Here is a 17,113-nt window from a genome sequence, read left to right as displayed (position 1 = left end):
TTCCTGAGAACACAGGTCTGATTAGCCCCTGGAGCACAGAGCAGGCTCCAGTTATGAACAGAACCTGGATTCCTATGGGGCAATTGGATTGCTGTGAAACCACTGGAATTGAGATAAAAATAAGAAGCTCTTTTCTATTCTAAATTTGCTTCTTTGACAGTTTGCCCAAAAAATGTCTTCAAGTGTTCCTGAGGATTTTTCATTCTAGAAGTATAAAGGAATAAAAGATCAAAACATGAAATTTCTGTATATATTACATAGTATATGCAGACAGCCTTTGTGAATTGAGTCTGTGGTTAAATTTTTTTTTTTTTTTTTTTCCGTATTTGGGCATTTTACTTATTCTGCTGATGAGTTTCCACTACGCCATGAGCTCATTGCTTACTGAGGATTTGTCCTGTGCTTGGCAGTGGGACAAGGAGCTCATGAGACAGGTTCCCCCATCCTCTTTAACATGTTCAAAAGCCATTGTGAAAGTCAAGCCACAGCAAAACAGTTTGATAATTACACTGGTACATGCTGACACAGAGGTGTACACGAAGGGTACATTTGTGTGTTTAAAAAATTAAACTGGGCTCAGCACCACACACCTGTAATCTCGGCAACTCAGAAGACTGAGGCAGGAGCATCCCAACTTTGGAAACAGCCTGGGCAATTAATGAGACCCTGTCTCAGAAATAAAAAAAATTATAAGGGCTGGAGATATAGCTCAGTAATAGAGCACCCCTAGGTTCAGTCCCCAGTACAGCAAAAATAAATAAATAAAACTGTCACCATAATACCCACAGGCTAAAAGTAAAGGTAATGTTTAAAAATTAGAACGTGAAACAGATTTCTTACTTTTAAAGGTAATTTTGAATGCATTTACGCCAGGGCTGTCTGCATTGCACATATTTTTCACGTTCCTAATTAAAATACGTTAATGCTTACTCATTGTTCTGTCTGTGGCACTCAGAACTGGAAATGGAATGATCTCACTGTTGGAGTTCAGTCACGCAATATTTTAGTTGATGCTAATTAGCACTGTATCATGTAGACATTCCTTCTGGAATTGTTGGCTTTTTGGTTGTGGTTTGAATTAGCCTGATCTTTCAATGAGGAGCTTTCACTGTCAGATCAACAAGTGTCCTTGGTCAAAAAACAAAAGCCTCTTTTGATGTGGACACTAATTTTATTTGGGGCCTTTATTGATATTTGTATAAGAATGAGGGTGCAGTGAGAAAGAGTTCAGTCAGGACAGGAAGAGAGAGGATGCTAAAATCAGAAACAGCAGGGATTCTGTCGGTCAGGGGATCCTGCTCTGTCATATGTGAAAATCACCTCAGGATTCGTAAAAAGTGCTGACGCCTGGCTCCCCGCCGCAGGCATTGTGAACATGATCATGGGGAGCTCCATGGCATGGGGTTCGCTAAGGCTTCCCCTGTGATCCTGATGAGCCACGGAGGCAGTGGGAGCTCCGCTTCGGAGGCTTCTCAGAGTCGCATTAGTGCTTAAAAGTATCAACTGAAAAACTTCCTTTGGTGGCTCAGTATCTTCTATAGCTGCATCCAAATCACAGAAAATTAAGTGAGTGTTCAGGATTGTTTGATTGAATTACCATGGCCATATTAAACTGTTTGCAGGTATAGAAACTGTTCATCCCATTTCTCCAGCATGAAAATGCTGGGGTGCTGGAGGGAAGTTGGTGTTCTCATCAGTACTACGAGGCTTGAAACCAAGTCAGGCTTCTCATTCTGTTCTGAACTTGATAACTTACTGAATTGTTAGAATAGCCATGGTTAACACTGGTAAGACCAATCATCTAAAGTTGAGGAAACAAATCTTTTTCACATGGAAAGATGTCAAGTTGGGACTGGGGCTATGGTTCAGTGGTGGAGCGCTTGCCTAGCATGTGTGAGGCACTGGGTTCTATTCTCAGCACCAGATAAATCAATGAATAAAATAAAGGTCTATCAACATCTAAATATATACGTATTAAAAAAAGAAAGATGTCAAGTTAAAGCAGGCTTTTTGAACAAACATACCCCTTTCTGTGTAGAGATGCACACAATTAAGTCTGGCAAGCTGTTGATGACAGTATCTGCAGGGTTATATCTGAGAGTAAAACTTGCAGTCATAATTTTGCTTTATATTTTTGTGTCATTTGCAGTTTTTTTAAATAATGCATATGTATTAGTTTATTAAGTAGAAAAAGTCAGAAACCTCTTACCGTCCTAGAGAAAGTGCACATTTTTATAGCAATGGTTGAAGCTGTCCCTTGCTGTTACTTGTGGCTGCAGTCTGAGATGTGATACCTTTAACTGATTCTTTCTATCTGCTTTCTAGGCATTAGGTGAGCTCTGTGAAACTAAGTTTGGGAAGACCCACCCTGTGTGCAATTTGGTAAGTTCCTGCCTGATGCACTTGGCACATTTACAGCGAATTTATCACAAGGCAGAAACTGTCCCAAAATAAAATAAAATAAATAAAATCGGCTCAAAGACCTCTCTTGAAGGACATTTGGTTGCAGATGGAAGTAGCCCATCTGGAGGGCTCTCAACTGCTCAACTTCCTGCAATGAGGCGATTTGCTTCAGTGACTTGGGGACGGGGGTGCGGAGGGCACGGAGGATGAGTGTTGTATAACTAGAAAAACACATCCTGCGGGGCCAAGTCCTTTGGGTAGTATAAGAGTGGTACATTTGAACTCCCCAGAGAATATCTTGAAACATAGGAGTTCAAGGGCATCTTGTGAAAAGGTAGAGCAGTTGAAGGGTTTTCTTATATGAGGTGAGAAAATACCACCAGGGATCCTAACAGGTTTGTGCCTTGTGTTCTGGGGTGGTTGGTGTCAGTTATCTGGTGCTGGTGGCCAGGCTACCTGAGCAGGCTGCCCACTGAGAACTCTACTTGTGATGTCCTTCTCACTAGACTAACCAGCAGTGTGACTGGCCTCTTCCATGTTTTGTCTAGGTCGCCTCTTTGCCCTTATGGTTGCCGAAATCCTTAAGCCCTGGCTCCGGGCGGGAGCTGCAGAGACTCTCGTACTTGGGGGCCTTCTTCAGCTTCTCCGTCTTTGCAGAAGATGATGTAAGTGTGGTGACCATTTGCACTTGCTGCTCGCTTGTTAAGACTTCTTCCCAGATGCTCATTATATGCTATTTTTCCTTCTCTTTTCAGGTTAAAGTGGTTGAAAAATACTTCTCAGGGCCTGCCATTACCCTGGAAAACACTCGTGTCGTTAGCCAATCACTACAGCATTACCTGGAGCTGGGAAGGGTAGGTGTTCAGAAGATGAATCCAAAGGATGAATGAAAGATGAGCTGTGTACCTAGGGAACCCCTTCTCTAGATGGTCTGCTGCCCAACTCATGAATGTTAATGAAAGTCAATTAGATCGTTAAAAAAAGATGTGGTACACATCAGTAACACATGTCTTTTTGAAACCGTTTTGTTTCATCTTCTGCAGTGCTGGGGCCTGTATGCTAGGCAAGTACTGAACCATTGGCTGTATTCCCAGCCCCCACTTTTCTTGAATAATAATTGCAACTGTTCTTTGCTGCCTCTCTTATTTAGCAAAACTAGGAACTAATCCTGCATTTGGGGGCCGTGCTCTCTCTCCCGCTTACCATAGCCTTCTAAATTGTAAGGTTGTGTGAGAGCGATTTGCACACTCACCTTTCTGGCCTACTTATCCCAGATGTACATAAACGTGTCTTCAGGTCTGAATGTAGAAGCATAGAAATTACAGGATTGGATAATTAGAATACTTTTGATTTAACGGAAGGTAAAAAGACTTTGTTATTAAAACTGTAACTGCTTACTCCTCCACTCCTGATGCCGCTTTTCTGCGGATTACCTCAGCCCAGTCAGTCGCGTGCACACACTTCTTCCTTCCCTCTGATGTCAGACTCTCCTGACACGAGCGGCGGCGGGAGAGGGGCGAGTGGGAAGTGGGCCAGCTCTTCTTGAAGTCAAAAAGGAATCGTCTTCAAAATGAAGTTGATTTTTCTTCCTTCTTTTTAAAAATAATTCCAGCAAGAGCTTTTCAAGATTCTGCATAGCATTTTGTTAAATGGCGAAACCCGCGAGGCAGCTCTCGGTTACATGGCGGCTGTGGTCAATGCCAACATGAAGAAGGCACAGATGCAGGTATGGTCCCGGAGACGGCTTTCAAGTAATTCCTTCAGTTCGCTCCTCTAACCCAGGTTTGCCCAGCGCCCAGCAGACGTCGTTCTGGGAAGTGGGAACAGTGTCCAGTGAGGCAGGCGACGTCCTGCTCTCGTGGAGCCTACCTGGGTTCCTCAGGGTCAGTGACTAGACCATGAATGCAGCATTTCAAACCACCGCAGGACCTACGAAGGCAGTGCAGCCAAGTGCGTGAGAGCCAAGTGGAATGGCGGAACCACGGCATGGGGTGATGAAGGCCTCTGGGGAGGGAGTATTTGATCAGAGCCTCGACTGGTGCGAAGGCCAGCGTTGCAAGGCTGACAAAAGAACTTTGCACACATGGTGGAAATGGGCCAGCTGTTATGCCCAACACCCAGGCCTCTGTGGCTGGGAAGAGTGAACTGGAAATGAGAGGACAGTCATAGGTTAGGGGTGTGCAGGGCTCACCTGAGTTCGCATGATGAGAACTGTGCTGGGCACCTCCTGGAAGGTTTCCAACAAGGGATCCTCAAAAGCTGCTGTATGGCAAGGGATCAGGCCAGACCAAAGAGGCCAGCTGCACATCACAAGGTACAGTGGCCTTAGGAAGAGAGGCTGTGAAGGAACGGAGCTGGTTGGTTTAAAGGGCCTCATTCCTAGGTTGTTAATAGCTGGTTGTTGTCAGGACACTTTGCTCAGAAGCCAAAGAAAGGTTGCAAATGAGCCCAGACCTGGTGATTTGGGGTTGTGGTTCTACTATTTACTAAAGGAGAGACCCTGGTTAGTTTTCTTTGCCTCAGTTTTCCATCTGCTAATGGGAGTGATCATAGTGGATTTGGTATATGGAGTCTGTGAGAACAGTGCTAGCGATACTCAGCGACAGCTCAGCTGGTGTTAGCCGCCATTGTTACAATGCTTAAGATTTTTAGCACAGAACCACACTGTGCTGTCAGCTGGGGAAAGTATGACACATGCTCAGGGGTAGAACTAGCTGCTCTGCTGTTTTTGAGGGGAAATAAAGAAAAAGGAAACAACATCTGTATTTCTCCTTACTCATTTTGAGGCTTTAGGGCAAATCACTTAATTGTCCAGACCTTCATTTCTTCTTGTATAAAATGTGAATATTGACCTCTACATGTATATTGCTGACCTCTTGGGGTTATTAGGAAGATTCAGTGATATAATGTACAAAACTTCACGGTTGAAGACTCTCACCTGTTAGCACCTGCCAATAGAGTGACAGTGGTGGTGATGTCTGTCCTGTCATTGACTCGAGGTCTGATTCTGTGGGAATGTTCAGTCTGCTTTCATAAGAAACTGTGCCAGAATTTCTACTCAGATCATAATTTAAATGGTTTTCATTCTTCACAGACAGATGATAGGTTGGTATCTACGGATGGATTTATGCTGAATTTCCTTTGGGTGCTGCAGCAGCTAAGTACAAAAATCAAGTTGGAAACAGTTGACCCCACGTACATATTCCACCCAAGATGTCGCATCACTCTCCCAAATGACGAGACCCGAGTGAACGCGACGATGGAGGATGTGAACGACTGGCTGGCTGACCTCTGTGAGTACCGTGCTCACCGCGAGGCCACAAGGCACAGCCCTTCCCTCTGTCACCTCTCCGCAGGATGAGATGCGGCGCACAGTAACAACTCAGGCAGTAAAAACTTCTTCTTTGGATTATCCAAAGAAAATAGAAGCATAGAAGAAATGGATGGACACACTGAAGAAGAAATAAAGTATTAAAAATGATAGCAGCAACTTAGTTATATGGAGAGTTTATGTATACTGTACGAATTAAAATGTTAATGGGCTATTTCACAGACACCGAATGATTTGAAAGTATCAGTATTTTCAAGATGTGATGATTGTTATCTTTTCTCTTGGTAATGTAAAACATTATTTAATGACAGAACTCAGTGTCATGTGAATAGTAAGCTCAGCATCTGACTCTCATTTGAGTGAGTGGCTATTGGTATCATCTTGGAATCACATCTGTAGACCAATAAATTCCAAGGACCAAAGGGCTAGTTAATCTAATAAAACATTAGAAACCAAATGTAGAAATTGGCCCAACCGTGAAGAAGAAATTTATGATTTTAGTAAATGAAACTATTATCAGAGGTAATATGTATGCCTTACTGTGTATGCACATGCAGTATATACATCTTGGGAAATAAAATACATTTGGGGGAAGAAAGACTTGAAGGAATGGTACAAATTGAAAGAAATTCGAGTTGTCATTTTTTTATGTATCTATAAATTAGCCAAAACCAAAATGATCTATAAGATCACTATAGAATGTAACTTTGTGAAGAAATAGTATTTAATCAAAATAACCTATCTAATATAAATTGTGGGACTTTATAATAAAACATAATACTATTAAGGGGGAAAGAGTTGAAGAAAAAAATGATTAATGGGTACAAGGGTGTGGTTGGTTGTTTTTGCTGTAGTTTTTTAGTGCTGGCCTTGAACTCATCACCTCTGGCATGCTAAGCAAGAGCTCTACCACTGAGCTACACCCCTAACCTGATTTTGTTTTGGTTTGGTTTGGGGTTTTAGTTGCTTTTTTTTCTTTTAAATTAGCGCCACTAGTTCCCAGGCTGGCCTCACATTCCTGAACTCAAGTGATCCTCCTGCCCTACCCTCCCACGTGGTGGGTGTCTCACACATCACTGTGCCCATCTGGGGCTCAGCTGGGTAGGAGGAACAACTCTAATGTTCTTTAGCACAGTAGGGTAGTTGTGGTTGACAACAGTTAATTGATCATTTCAAGACAGCTAGTAGAGAGGCTTTTGAATGTTCCAGTACAAAGAAATGATAAATGTTTGAGGTGATGCATATACCAGTTACCCTAATTTGATCATTACATGTTGTATACATGTGCCGAAATGTCACTCTGTGCCTCACAAATACGTGCTCTTTATTATTTGCCAGTTAAAAACAAATATATACAGTAGTATTCTTCCCTTTGTCTAGTTTTCAGAGTACATTCCCAGGGCCAGGGTGAGGGAGTCATTTTTGTGCATTGTTCTTCCCAGCAGTATATTGTTATAATAAAGAAAAGTCAGAAACAACAAACGGGGGGACATGGTTATGGAATCATAGCTCATTAATATGACCTAATGCCATTTGGAGATTTAAATTATGTATGTATATTTGGAAATGGTTGTATAAAATATGTCAGGAAGACATGTGGTAAAAGATTGTTGCTAGGCACAGTGGTGTAGACCTATAATCCCTGAGACTCAGGAGGCTAAGGCAGGAGGATGGCAAGCTCCAGGTCAGCCTCAGTGACTTAGCAAGACCCTCAGTAACATAGCAAGACTCTCTCAAAGTAAAGAGGGCTGGGGATACAGCTCACATAAAGTGCCCCTGGGTTCAGTCTCCAGTACTGCTTCCTCCACCAAAAAAACAAAAAAATGGTGAATGGACATCTATTTAGACATTTTATCAGATGGGACACCTGGACCTTAAATGCAACTCACAGGAATGCAGTTCTTCTTGTAACTTCACTTAAATTTATAATTTTAAAAAGTACTCTTAAACTTCTGGAAAATTCAAGTGACGTGTCCCCTTCTGAAGCAAGCTTTTCCCCTGGTTTAGACTTGTGATAAATTTTACTTAGAGAATCATGTTGTTCTTCCTAGATGGAGATCAGCCTCCATTTTCTGAGCCGAAATTCCCCACGGAATGCTTCTTCCTCACCCTGCACGCGCACCACCTCTCTATTCTGCCTAGTTGTCGTCGCTATATTCGCAGACTGCGGGCCATCCGGGAGCTCAATAGGTATGTGCCACCCACCCTGTCCTGGGATTGCTTCCGTGACAGTAGACTCGATCGCAGCAGTGTCTGTGACGGCCTGCCATCTGCCTCCTCACCCCCTATGTTCCTCAGTTGCCCCGAGCTCTTCACCAGGTGAAGTGCCTGTGAGTGTTCTGAACCCTGGGTGTTCGTTCCTCTGTGTGGATACATGGCTTCCATGACTTCCCCCTGGAAAACAACACAGAGGTACTTTTAAGGATCCCCTGGCTTCTAGACATACCCTCTCTCCCTGGATCATAAGGTAGTCACCATGTTTCCCTGATCATCCAGGTAGTTTATTACCCCCAGCTTGTAATTCCCCTTTGCAAAGCCTGTTGTTCCAGACAGCAGCCTCGGTTTCCAGTTCGTTAGTCCCCAGGTGCCAGCACCTCCAGACGGAAGCCAAAGCAGTGTGGAAGCAAACATTTTTTAAAGCAGATATTGGCAGTAATAATAGAGAACCCCCTGGAATTTTTTGGTCTAGCGTGGCTCTGCGAGAGACTGTGGCAAGCCTGTAACTATATACCTAGCCGCTCTATTCTCTTCTCACTTCTAATGTTTACTTTTAGATGATTTAAGATTTTTCTTTCCACGCATCATGCTGTCTTTAAATTGTGACAGTTTTCTTTTTTCTTTTCTCATGCTTTTATGCCTTAATACACTGGCTGTAATTTCCAGTACAGTATTGAATAGAAATACAGTAGTCCCCCTTCTCCCTAAGGAATATTTCCAAGACGCCCAGTGGACGTCTACAACTGTGGGTGCTCCCAGACCTTAGTCTGCGGTGTGTTTCCCTGTGCGTGCATGCCTGAGGTGAAGTTCGGTGTGTAAATACAGGTACAGTACCAGAGTAGCAACAATAAGCAGAATAACTTGCACGGATGTGATCTGTCTCTGAGAGTGCCTTTGATGTGCCGTACCGACTGTGCTTGACCACGAGTAACTGAGACCCTGGAGCACACCTGCAGATGTGGGGAGCTTGTAATCTTGAAATTTGTCATGTCCACTTAATGGGGAGGGAGGACTTTCTATATCCTCTGTTATTGGATTCAGGAAATTCTTATCTGTTGAGGGGGCTTTAGATGTTTTTTCCTTTATTTTCTCAGTGTAATTGAATTTCATCAGTTGGTTTTCTCATATTTTTCATTCCTGGAATAAAATTAGCTTTTATAATGCTGGTTTAGATACTCAGTTTGCTTCTGTTCTGTTTAGGATTTTTGTATCTGTTCATCAGAAAGACCTATGATTTTCATTTCTTGTTAAGTGCTGCTCATTTGCTATGAAAGTTATGTTGCTTTGTGGAACAAACTGGAGCGTGTTGTTCCCTTTTGGAATATTCTTTCCAGGTATTTAGTGGATAATAACTTATTTTTTTCCTTAACTGGAACAATTCAGTTTTGACTGTATCAGGGCTTAGAGTTTCCAATGTGAAAAGATTTTTAGTTACGGATTTTATTCAATTAATGGATATAAGACTATTTGGATTTTCATGTTTTTTATGTCAGTGTCTCTATACTATATAAAGTTTTAAAATTTTCAGACATAAAGTTGTTCATGATATCCTCTACTTATTTTTTCATTTTATTTAGTTATTTTTTTGGTACTGGGATTGTACCCAGTGCCTCATGCATTCAAGACAAGCGTTCTACCACTGAGCTATACATCCCCTGCTCTTTTGAAATTTTTTGAGGCCTGCTGTATAGCCTAACATTTACATTAGCAAATGTTCCTTATTGACCTGAAAAGAATGTGCTTTCTGTGTTTATTACAGTATCCATATGTCATTTACGCAAAGGTCTTTGATACTTTTTTTAGTTTTTCCTAATCTCTGCTAATGTTATCAGCTTATAGTGTTAGTTCTTGAGAGGCTTATACAGATTTCAAACAGTGATTGTGAATTTGTCACAAGCTCAGGACAACAGGTAATCTTGGAAGTGGAAAAGGCCAGGAAACATGCCCCCTAAACCTCCAGTCTGCCAACTTGTTTTAGACTTTGGACTTCTAGAACTTCAAGATAAGAATTGTGTTGTTTCTTGTGATGATTTGTTGCAGCATCAGTTAAAGCTAGTGTAAAATGGTAGCACATCTCACCATGTTTTCTTCTATCAAATATCTGCTTATTCTTGTTTTGTAATTCATCCTCAGGGCGGTGCTTGATGGGACTCTGTTGTGGGTCTGAGGCAGTGAAGGGTGAGGGTAGACCTTGCAAGGCCAGCTCCTCAGTCAGGAGTGATCCTTACAGGAGCTGCCTCCACAGAGTGTGAGGCTCAGGGGACTTAAGACATTTGGGTACTTGCAGTTACCAGATTCTCCAAGACTCTTCTTCCGTTTGAAGTCTGGGGTCCCAGTCTTTGCCCTCACTTTGAGTTAGGAGACCCAGTAAGGTAATAGATTTAGCTTGTGTTGTAATTTGGTAACTTGTGGGACTCTGCTTCTTCATAGTAGTCTTAGAAACTCCTGACTCTTGACTTTTCCATAAGGTGAGAAATGCAAACCTCAAGACTGTCGTTTTCTTTCTGTAAGCTACCCAGTGTGATTATAAGCAGTCATTCTGGCTCTCTCTTCCAGGAGATTCCGTTCAGAGACTTGAACTGCCATTGTTTCATCCACAAGCAGTCACTAGATCTCCACCACTCCAAGACCAGCCTAACTAAACAAACTCGAGACCTGTGTCCCTGTCACCTTGTCTGGCACTGATAACTATATAGGTCATTATATTCGTTCCTTATGGCTGCTGCAACAAATAACCACAACTTTAATGACTTAAAAAAACAAAAATGATTATCTTACAGTTCTGGAGGTCCAGAGTCCTAAACTCAAGGTTGTCTTTTCCAACTTCGGGAAGCCACCTGCTCTTCTTGGCTCATGACCCCCTTGCTCCATTTTCAAAATCAGTAGTGGCTGGGTGTGATGATGCAAGCCTGTAATCCCAGGGGCTTGGGAGACTGAGGCAGGAGGATCGCAGGTTCAAAGCCAACCTCAGCAAAAACAAGGCACTAAACAACTCAATGAGACCCTGTCTCTAAATAAAAAACAAAATAAGACTGGGGATGTGACTCAGTGGTAGAGTGCCTCTGGGTTCAACCCCCACTACCAAAAAAATGATACTCTGATTTTAAGTATACTTAAATGTAAAAAAAAAAAATTATGTCTGAGAGTCAATGAAGGGGTAAAAACGAATAGATAAAATTAATATGTGTATTTTCTTTCATTTGACTATTAATTTTTTATTTCAGAACTGTAGAAGATTTGAAAAATAATGAAAGCCAGTGGAAAGATTCCCCACTGGCAACTAGACACCGCGAAATGCTGAAGCGCTGTAAAACTCAGCTTAAGGTTTGTATAGTTAATTGGAATAATTATAGACCAGCCTCATAGTAGTCATTTTCCTACCAGAACATGTGTTTTCAGTAACTAGTTTAGTGTCCTTATTTTTTTTTTTTTCATTATTCTCTTTCCTCAAGATAAAATAGGACATTTTAAAACATGTTGATAGTTTTCACGTATCTATACGTCATCGCTTAAGTCTCAGTACAGAGCATGCCTGTGCTTATGCAGCGGTGGCCTGAGTCCGGCTCCCTTCAGCCTCACCACCCTCCCCTACCTCTCACGGCGTCCCGGGCACGCTGCCTCCACACATCTTCCAGCATGGGCAGCACCTGTGGGAACGGAAGATTGCTTCCCCTTGCCCCTCACTCTTCATTTTCAATGGAAAAACCATCAGTTGTGTGGAATAAAGGTAGATGGGAATATTCCTGCTCATGAGCCTCAGCTAAAAACATATGCTGGCCAGGCGAGTGGCACATGCCCATAATACCAGCTGCAAGGGGGCCTGAGGCAGGAAGGTCGCCAGTTCCAGGCCAGCCTCCGCAAATTAGTGAGACCTTATCTCAAAATAAAAGGGGCTGGGGAGGTCGCCCGGTGGTGGGGCACTTGCCTAGCATGTGCACAGCCCTGGGTTCAATTCCCATTACTGAAGAAGGAAAAAGAATCCTGGCAGGCTTGGACAGGGAAAGCTAGATAGCAGATTTATGCAGTTTTGTATGTTCATGTTTAAATTACAAATCTGAACGTTAGCCGGTCACGCTTCCTGTTGATAAGTAGGATGATACTCGGAAACGACCTGTCTTTGGTTTCTGGTACATGTTAAGATTGCAGTGTTTCACTTGCTAATAGACTGGACGACTTCAAGAAGCAGCACAAGCCAGGGCCTCTCTGGGTTCTGACGCAGTCCACAGAAGTGTTTCAGGGATTACTGAAGTGTTTAAATCTGTGTGTCAGTGTGCGCGTGCATGTGTGTTATCTCAGACAGCCCTGGAGGTGGCATTGGATCCTTGGACAGGCATTTGGCCTGAGGGCAGCTCACAAGTGGTGGTGCTGGAATTCAGATGCAGATTTGTCTGGCTTTTTTCCACTAACTGTCCTGACACCTGGAGCGCCTCCCTTTAACCATGTCATTCCAACTCAGTGATAACTAATCTCGAGCACTAACTGTCAGCTGGACTTCGTGCTCCGTGGTTTGCATGGCCTACCTTGTGTTTTTTCTCTGGAAAAAGAAAGATTTTGCAGCACAACCAGCAACCTGTAGCTAGGTAGAAAGGCAGTTCTAGAAGCTCTAGGACCTAGATTTCCCACGTCCTGGCCCCATTCCCTGCCCAGTCACACTGCAGGGCCTCAGCTCCTGACTAATCTATGGCTGGGGCACACCTACTTCCACAGAAACTGGTACGGTGCAAGGCCTGTGCTGACGCTGGCTTACTTGACGAGAGCTTCCTGAGAAGATGTCTGAGTTTTTATGGCCTTCTTATTCAGCTGCTGCTCCGCATCCTGGACCCTGCATATCCCGAGTGAGTGTGCTCTTTCCTCTTTGCCTGTCTCTACTTGTCTGGGCTGTGTCGTCTTCACTGTTCTGAGGTGGTTACTGAAGCCAAAACCTGACTCTACCAAGAATCACTTCCCAGTTCACAGACTGTCTTTATATAGACTGTGACATTAGTCAATATTAATCGGTATTTTGCCTGTAATTAGTTACAGCCATAGGTGAATGTTAGCACCTGTTTTTTTTTTTTTCCAACTTTGACATAATTTTTTTTAAAGTTTGCTATAGAATCTCTGATTAATGGGGAAAGAAATCTATAAACAGGAATGAAAATGCTGGTGATTACAGAATGTGTTACGCGCTCCTAAGTGCCGGGTCCAGGAAAATGTCCAGCTAGTCAGAGAGTGAGCTAAGTGGCATCAGTCATTTTGTCATAAACTGGAATCTCTAGATAGCCATTTTTACTTCATTTATTATTATTTTATGATTATTATGAAGTCTCTGGGTCACCATTGTGGTGAGACTGGCCCAGCCCCTCTGCAGGAGTGAAAACGTTATGTAAAGTACATTTGCGCCTCTGTTGGCTCAAAGTTTGAGTTACACAAACGTGACCAAACGTGACCTTGTTATTTCCTTCCCATCTTATTTACTGCTTTAGTTTTAACAAGAGATCAAGACCAGAGAAACATTTCACATGCCCTGGTGCATAGCCAGTGTCTTCATTATTCCCTGTTCATTTTGATTGTGGTCTTTGCCTAAGTACTTTCACATATTTCTATTATAGAATTAGGGGGTTTTACCGAAAATAAAACGTTTACTTAACGGTAATGTAACATTCCTTAATCAATGCCAACGTGTGTTCCTAGTTTGGTGTGCTGTGATTTCATTCTGCCAATTATGCTTTTCTTTCTCTTTGACAGCATAACACTGCCTTTAAATTCAGATGTCCCCAAGGTATTTGCAGCATTGCCTGAGTTTTATGTAGAAGATGTTGCTGAATTTTTATTTTTTATTGTACAGTAAGTGACTTTGACATGTTATATATTTCTAATTTTTTATACATACATAATTTGTAAATTTGTATGTGATGTTATGAACTGCATTGCAGACCTCCAGTGTAAACCTGAAGTTTTATGGAACTGTTTTTAGTGGAATGCTGCCTAGAGACTAGAAAAATAAATCCATCTGTGGCCTCAGGCCCATACAAGTAGCAAACGTCTCAAGCGCAGCAGCAGCATTGCCAAAGCAGATGAGAAAGTGTTCTCTGAAGGCCGAGGTGGATTTCTAGTAGTTGAGCGTGTGTTCCTGAGAGACAACAGGAGTCGTGGTCAAATATCCGAGTGAACATCCAAAAGCCAGAAATGTCCACATCTATATTTTGCATCAAAATTTGTCTCTACTACTAAGTCAGAGAAATCTTATAAAGAAATAGTCATGGGGGCTGGGACTCAGTGGTAGAGCACTTGTCTCGCACATGTGGAGACACTGGGTTTCCTCCTCAGCACCACATAAAAAGAAAGACAAAAGGAAAGAAAGAGTGAATGATATTGTGTCCATCTACACTTAAAAAATATTAAATAAAAAATGAAATGGTCTGAACTGACAACTAATACTTGCTTTTTTCCCCTTCAGATTCTTATTTGACTTATTAAATTCCCATTTTAAGGACTGGTGGTGTAGCTCAGTGGTAGAGCACTTGCCTTGCATGTCTGAGATCCCGAATTCAATCCCGAGCATCACCCCACAAAAAACACAAAATATTCATATTTCACTTTTAAAACATCACAGGTTGGAAGTTTTGTAACTGTGATTCCTTTTCACCATGATGACATCTTTATAGTAGGGACAGGGAGAGAATGGTATTTGAAATCCGTTTTCAAAAAAGTAAATGTAGCTGGGTACTGTGGTGCACACCTGTAATTCCAGTGGCTCTGGAGGCTGAGAAATGAGGATCACGAGTTCAAACCCAGCTTCAGCAACAGTGAGGCACTAAGCAACTCTGTGAGACCCTGTCTCTAAATAAAGTACAAAACAGGCCTAAGGATGTGGCTCAGTGTTTGAGTGCCCCTGAGTTCAATTCCCAGTACCCAGAAAAACCAAAAAGTAAATGTAGTGGACTGGGGTTGTGGCTCAGTGGTAGAGCGCCTGTCTAGCACATGTGAGGCACTGGACTTGATCCTCAGCACCACATAAAAACAAATAAAATAAAGGTTAAAAAACAGTAACTATAGTATACCCAGTATGAGGGCAGGGAGTGGGTAAAAGTAGTACATAAGTAAAAAGTCACAAAATAAAAATCGTGAAAGATTTCTAACAGAAGAATTCAGCTTAGTGTGATAGGACACTGCTGAGGCTGAGGTAGGAGGATCACAAGTTTGAGGCCATCCTCAGCAACCTAGACGCTGTCTCAAAAGTTAAAAGGGCTGGGATGTTCAGTGGAAGAATGCCCCTGGGTTCAACCCCAGGAAGCAAAAATAAAATAAATAGAAAAATTCAAAATTAGTATAAATGAATTTTATATTATACTCTAAAAAAAGTAACAATTTAAACTCAGCAAACTAAAGGGAACGGAGTGTCTTTACTCCTGTTTATCCTCCACTCCCAGTGACACCAGCTTCCATCCAAGTTGATTCCGTAGACTCATTTCTTGCCCTTCTTGCCTCTGTTCAGATACTCTCCTCAGGTGCTTTATGAGCCCTGCACTCAGGATATTGTGATGTTCCTTGTTGTGATGTTGTGCAACCAGAACTACATCCGAAATCCATACCTAGTGGCCAAACTGGTAGAAGTCATGTTTATGACCAACCCTGCTGTTCAGCCACGAACCCAGAAGTTTTTTGAAATGATTGAGAACCATCCTCTCTCCACCAAGTTGCTGGTACCTTCCCTGATGAAATTCTACACAGGTAGGTTCCTGGGTGTGTGGTAGCACATGAGAGTCAGCCTTAGGCCACCTAAGTCAGTGTGTGGTAGCACATGAGAGTCAGCCTTAGGCCACCTAAGCCAGTGGGTGAAATTACTCTACATTGGTCGCCTCAGACCCTGACATGGATTTAGAGATCAAATCTGCCAACCCACTACTTGTGGAACATGTTTTGTTGGTTCTTTTTCCTCCAGAGCATTCAAAATACTACACTAACCATCCTGCATGCTGGTCTCTGATAATTTAGCAGGCTTAGTTTGGTATCTTTTGTCCTATTCGGTTGTTTTTAATCTGAGTGAAATTTCCTGGTTCATTTTAGCTGTGAACTTAACAGCATCGATTTTATAACACTATCCAGTAACTTAGACTTTCTATAGTGTGAGAAAAACAGGGATGTTAAGAATGCCTGTTCTTAGGAATGGGGTGCATCTCCGTTGTAGCACACTTGCCTACCACAGAGTGGACCAGTTTCCTGCCAGTTTGTGTATTTCTTGGGGAAGCAAGTGTTCTTGTCTGCCTTATCCTCTGCTACCTTTTAAAATAGGACTGTGTGTGATGCCTTTCACACAGCTGGCTTGAGGAATTGAATAAGTAAGCTCTTCTTAAATAACAATGACCTACCACCTTTTACCTACCAAATTTATGTTTTAAGCTAGAAATACCCAATGGTAATATGCTTATAGAGAAATAAACTAATCTGCAAAAACCTATTTAATCTACCCGGTAGCCAGGGTGTAAAATGGGTGCTGTGAAACTCATGAGAATGTAAATTGGAAACCTACAATTTGAGCTGGGAAAGGTGGTGCAGGCCTGTAATCCCAGCAGCTGAGCCTGAGGCAGATGAATGGCAAGTTCCAGGTCACCCTGGGCAACATTGGAAGACCCTGTCTCAAAAATATTTTAAAAAATAGAAAATAAAGGTCCTGGGACTTAGCTTAGGGATATAGTGTCTCTGGACTCAGTCCCCAACCCTACCAAAAAAGAAAATGACTTTCTGGAAGCCTCTTTGGTTGTCCATACACCAAGAGCCTTAAAAAAAATTTTTTTATGGAAGTTGGAGACTAGCCAGGAAAATAGAATCATACCAGTGACTTTAAGAGAGAAAACTTAACATCAGGGATTGATCTAGGTGTTGGAGGACTGACTCGGCAAAACAGTACAGGTGCAGGAAGCAGCCATCATCTCTCCTAGGCTGGGGAGCCCAGGGAAGTCTGGGATTATTAGAATTCACCTATGAGAATGAGGGTTTCCACAGTGCTAGGTTCTCTGAGGGCCTTTAGGGTTTCTAATAGCTGGGAAGGAGAGCCATTGTTGTCAAAAACAGCCAGGTCTTGTCTCTCCTTCCATTTTCCAGTTCTCCTGCAGCGCCCCCTAATGGCGACCCTATCAGGGTTCAGTGGCAAAGGAAAACTGCAGTCTCAGCCCTGGAATC

The 17,113-nt window shown here is 42.5% G+C and overlaps 1 protein-coding gene across 4 annotated transcripts in view; it reads left to right on the top strand.

Moving 5' to 3' along the window:
* Ube4b (ubiquitination factor E4B) overlaps positions 1 to 17,113 on the top strand; it is a 119,427-nt gene that overhangs the window by 81,155 nt on the left and 21,159 nt on the right. For all 4 annotated transcript variants that reach the window (XM_047558020.1, XM_047558038.1, XM_047558029.1 and 1 more), the window contains 10 exons: positions 2,326 to 2,382; positions 2,952 to 3,068; positions 3,159 to 3,257; positions 4,016 to 4,129; positions 5,498 to 5,696; positions 7,786 to 7,924; positions 11,176 to 11,275; positions 12,659 to 12,786; positions 13,679 to 13,777; positions 15,429 to 15,664. In XM_047558020.1, the coding sequence (XP_047413976.1) occupies positions 2,326 to 2,382; positions 2,952 to 3,068; positions 3,159 to 3,257; positions 4,016 to 4,129; positions 5,498 to 5,696; positions 7,786 to 7,924; positions 11,176 to 11,275; positions 12,659 to 12,786; positions 13,679 to 13,777; positions 15,429 to 15,664 (1,288 nt within the window). The remainder of the gene's footprint in view (positions 1 to 2,325; positions 2,383 to 2,951; positions 3,069 to 3,158; positions 3,258 to 4,015; positions 4,130 to 5,497; positions 5,697 to 7,785; positions 7,925 to 11,175; positions 11,276 to 12,658; positions 12,787 to 13,678; positions 13,778 to 15,428; positions 15,665 to 17,113) is intronic.

The sequence above is a fragment of the Sciurus carolinensis genome, chromosome 1 (genome assembly GCF_902686445.1).
Source record: "Sciurus carolinensis chromosome 1, mSciCar1.2, whole genome shotgun sequence".
Classification (NCBI taxonomy): domain Eukaryota; kingdom Metazoa; phylum Chordata; class Mammalia; order Rodentia; family Sciuridae; genus Sciurus; species Sciurus carolinensis.
Note: the sequence above shows the minus strand (reverse complement) of the source record. Positions and strands in the feature narration are given on the sequence as shown.